This window comes from Poecilia reticulata, linkage group LG10 (assembly GCF_000633615.1).
Source record: "Poecilia reticulata strain Guanapo linkage group LG10, Guppy_female_1.0+MT, whole genome shotgun sequence".
Classification (NCBI taxonomy): domain Eukaryota; kingdom Metazoa; phylum Chordata; class Actinopteri; order Cyprinodontiformes; family Poeciliidae; genus Poecilia; species Poecilia reticulata.
This window is the reverse complement of record NC_024340.1, coordinates 6,596,435-6,600,824: the sequence shown is the minus strand read 5'-3', so window position 1 is coordinate 6,600,824 and position 4,390 is coordinate 6,596,435. Positions and strand designations below refer to the sequence as shown.

The 4,390-nt window shown below is 38.9% G+C and overlaps 1 protein-coding gene across 4 annotated transcripts in view; it reads right to left on the bottom strand.

Annotated features, from left to right (window-relative positions):
• Positions 1–1,445: 1,445 nt before the first annotated feature.
• The window catches only part of LOC103471019 (centrosome and spindle pole-associated protein 1-like), a 14,371-nt gene continuing 11,426 nt past the window's right edge, over positions 1,446–4,390 (bottom strand). For 3 of the 4 annotated variants that reach the window (XM_008419783.2, XM_008419784.2, XM_017306932.1), the window contains 6 exons: positions 3,757–3,888; positions 3,549–3,589; positions 3,406–3,466; positions 2,745–2,854; positions 2,566–2,665; positions 1,446–1,840 (listed from right to left, as the gene is read on the bottom strand). In XM_008419783.2, the coding sequence (XP_008418005.1) occupies positions 1,668–1,840; positions 2,566–2,665; positions 2,745–2,854; positions 3,406–3,466; positions 3,549–3,589; positions 3,757–3,888 (617 nt within the window). In that variant the 3' untranslated portion in view covers positions 1,446–1,667. The remainder of the gene's footprint in view (positions 1,841–2,565; positions 2,666–2,744; positions 2,855–3,405; positions 3,467–3,548; positions 3,590–3,756; positions 3,889–4,390) is intronic. The other variant, XM_017306933.1, reaches the window with a different exon arrangement.

Below are 4,390 nucleotides of genomic sequence, written 5' to 3'. Positions count from 1 at the left end.
ATGGCTTCTGTCTGGCTTCCCATCCCGAGCTGGAGAAGGTCATCACTCATACAGACGGAGAGAGAGAAAGACGAGGGAATGGAGGGGAAGATGGGCCATGAGGGTGGAGAGCTAGTGACGCAGCATAAATGAGGACCCACAAAGATGAAGACAAAGAAGGTGGATGTAGAAGATTTCTTCTGCTTTTGCTTCATTATCACCAATAATTTGGTCACAGTTAATTCATGGTTTAACATGGAGGTCCATTAGCTTTTCTTTATATAAAAAGCTAATAGCAATAGCTTCATTAAATATTAAAATAATTATCTGGAAGCAGAATTTTGTCTCGGCTCAGGTTTACTTCGTCTGATACAAAAAGTTGTTTGACAATGTGAAACATTTGAATGAGACAAAAGAAATCTGTTAGGAGCCAATGTACGAGTCCGGTTCCTACATCCTACTAAAAATGTTATACATGTATTCCTACATTTTAAATGAATGTTTTATTATGCTGACACCGTGATTCACTGGAGCTCAGGCTCGGCTCTGAACCGTTATCGTGACTTTGCCACAGGCGGAGCAACTTTTTTTAGGTTGGACGGTTTTGCTTCTTCTTTGTTCTGGTTCAGCAGAAGGTGTAGTGGTCAGTCCCCGGGGTGTGTTTTAAAGTATGCAGCACAGAAAAGAGCAAATATTATTCAGGTTGTAATTTAAAGTCAGGTCCTGACGCCGCTCCGGGGGGAAAGGGAATGATTCAGCACAAAGGGAGGCCTCAGGTACATAAATAATTATAATAAAACATCTACCACCATGTTAGCAGCTCTGGGATGCCATTCAACACATAAAGTCCCATAATAATCCTGAAACATATCAGAAACTTGATTAGTTGAACAGCGAAGGACCAGTTTAATGATCTAGTTTTCATTTTTTTCCTTTTCCTTTCAGAAATATTCAGTGTGCCATTATTCCTGCATTTTACAAAAATTGTATGAAGTTAATTTCTGTCTTCAAAATTCCACACACAAATACCCCATTATGACAATGTGGGAAAAGGTTTTTGAGTGTCATGTAATGAAAAACAATGATAATCATGGCTGGTATTCTATCTGTCACCATTATTATAAAACTACTATAAAATTCAGAGACTGTTTAATTAGATTAGGATTTTTTTTTAAATCAGCACAAGAAAATATACCTAGTTTCGTTTGTGTACAGCATGTACGCAATGCAGAGATTCTAAACGGATGCTCTCTGTAATCGTCTCGCTGTCCTTAAAGGGGTTGACTGGATGTGCATGAACTTTCAACCCTGTGCGCAGTGCAAACACAACCCCGCGTGCGTTTTGACAAGTTTTTTTTTTCTCCGTGATTTTGGGAACTGACGGGGAAATGAGCACATGAAAATTTAAATGTTGTATGATATGATTATTTCTAAAAAAAAAAAAAAAAGAAATAATGAAAAAAGGATAATATATAAAATAGATTTAATTTCAAGCATAATTTATCCAGTAAAAACGTTTAAAACACGTACCAACACGTAATGTTTGATCCAAACAGCAAAAAGTTACAGATTCAGAGGCGAAGGTTTCAGACAAGCACATCCTCTGGTCAAAAAGCAAAACATTAAAATAAAACTATGTTAAAAAAAAACGAGACCATGAACTTCCAAAACCCTGGACGGACATGATCCTACGTAGCCTGCTGTTTCCACCTGGACGCTAGGTCCAAGCCTTTCAGTGCATTCGACGGTCCTGGTCCGATCCAGGAGTCTGTTGTGACGGTTTCCTCGGAGCTCTCACGGTTCAGACTGAGAGGAGACGACTGAAGAGGGGAGGACTCATCGTCGGACCCGTCCAGACGCTCTGCAGAGAGAAACAAGCAGGCAGCGGCTCAAGAGACAGGCAGGAAAACACGGTTTCGGTTACAACACAAATGTCAGGCTTTTAATATAAGACTTTTTAATGCCACCTTGAATGTAATTTAAGACCAAAAAATCTGTAAATATAGGCGACATTTGGGGGATCCTGCTGTGTTACACTGCATTTTGGTAGCTTTAACCTCCATAGCACCATAAAAGTTTTTTTTTTTTTTTAACAGAACGCACCTAGTCTCGTATGGGTTGATAGTGAAAACAAACGTTGTCCAGGCAACGTCAATACATTTACACATATGCATGATGGATGCAAAAAAAGCTAGCTAGCTCCCTAGTAAGAATATATTATTAAAACAATCAAATTTTATTTGTGTAGCACATTTCAGCATCAAAGCATTTCAAGGTGCTTTACATCATAAAAACACYAAAACACAAAGAATCAACAATTGAAACATTACATTAAGTCAAGTGCCATCGATAAATTCTTGATCGATTATGCATCTAGTTAGCGTTAGCCTCAAATCAAAGAACATAATAAAGATATCTGCATGCATCTAAAATGTCTATCTGAAAAGTCCCACTAGAGAWATCAGATACATGAAATATGAGATTAAATAGTCCTACCACAAACGTTTAAGGCATTTTAAGGCCTTACTTTTAGATTCATGAATTTAAGGCTTTTTAAGGATGTGCGGCCACCCTGCATCAGCTGACCTGTCCTGTTCCGGCTCCTGACCTCACTTCCTGCCTCCTCCAGGTTCAGCCTGCCCCCTGAAGGGTCGGGGTAGCTTCTCAGAACGGAAGCAGCTCGTTCCTGGAGGTTACAAGACGAGCAGAAAATTCAAGAGACGGACAGTAAAGCAAAGAGTCATACAGGTGCAGATAATGGCCACCTGGGGGCGCTGTGTCTGCTTGGCCAGTCTCCTCCTCTCCCTGGCCGACAGCTGACGGATCCTGTCCTGCTCTGGAGTTGGGGGCACCGGAGAAGCCCCGCCCAGGGGGTCTGAAGACAACAAGCAGGATYGGAATAAAAACGGAAAAAAGCTAATGAAAATCTGTACCAAAACCTTACAGGGTAAATATTAGTATTGCTTTCCTGTGCTTAACAGACGTGTTATCGGGGTGAGGTGATAAATTGATTTGATCAATTGGATTGAATTTTTTGAAAAATAGTAGTTTTTGTCTTTTGTAATTTCTTTTTTTCTTTTTTTTTTTTTTTAAAGAAAGCAAGAAAAAAAAATCCCTAAAAATTGAAAATCAGAGCTGGTATGAAAAAAATCAGAGATTTTATTTTTTAAGCTATATCACCCAGTCATATGTACKGTATATCTGATTTCCCTTTAGGACTAATAAAGTTTTGTAAAATGAACTGATCTGGTTGATTGATTCTATATGTGATAGTTTTGATAGTTAAAGCTTAAAAAATAGACACTTRATACTGTTTAAGCATCAATTCAGAAGAAAAAGGAGAAGAAAAAGATGCTTAAAATGAGAGAATTGCTGTAAACAAATGCTAGAGATGACATTCATTAACAATCTGCTGTACTGTCCTACCAATGAAAGCGCTCTCAGAMTCCAGCAGGAAACCTCTTCTGGATGCACCACTCACACTCCTCTGTAACGCACACCATTGGTCACAAATCATATTCAAAAATGCTACAAAGTCTCAATTTATTTTAAAAAGCATAATTTCTCACCAGATATTCGTTTTGCTCAGGTGGAGACAGGTCTAAATAGTCTGGAAATGAAACATGTAGGTTAGATTTTCACCTCCAGACAAACGTTACTGAATTGAAACTGAATGATGTGTTTCTACTGCAGTGATTTTCTGAAGATGTAAGGCCTCATTTATGTTCCCAGGAAATAACTGGCAAGGAAATGAAATCATAATGTAAATGTTGATACCATCCTGGACTGTAGATCTGTGGCTGCTGTGGTGATGACAGGAGTCTCTGTAGTCCCGCCTCCTCCTACTGGCCACGCCCACTTCTTCCAGTCTGGTGTCCTCTCCAGAACCCGTCCTTGACTCTCCGTCTGCTTCAGACACGCAGACCAGTCACTGTGGTTTGGGTTTGAACTAGGACAGTGGTGGGCACACTTCCACTAATCCGCTAAAAGCGGAGCTAAGTTTTTTGTTTAGTGCTTTAGCTAATGTTGTAAATGTTTAGCGCACTTAGCTTACCCTAAATTAATTTTTCTGGACAATTTCTAAAGCATTAATTTACTTGTCTGTTTTATATGCTTTCAGTTGAATGAAGTTTGACATTTGTGTTGAAGCTTTGGTGGACAATGTTTATGTTCATGCTCTTATTTTGAAGTGGGTGAAAACAGTGTATGCAGCAGTTCCACTTCCTCTCTTCGCGCTCTTTATTTCGTAGAGAACAATATGTAAAACATAAATCCATTATCTAAGAAAGTAACTCATTATAATAAAATCTGGAAATTTACGTTTTTGTTCCAGATGTTTGGAGGTATGAATCAACATGGTTGAAGTTGGCGCTTTAGCATTAGCTTAAACTAAATACCTTATTGGTGTAGC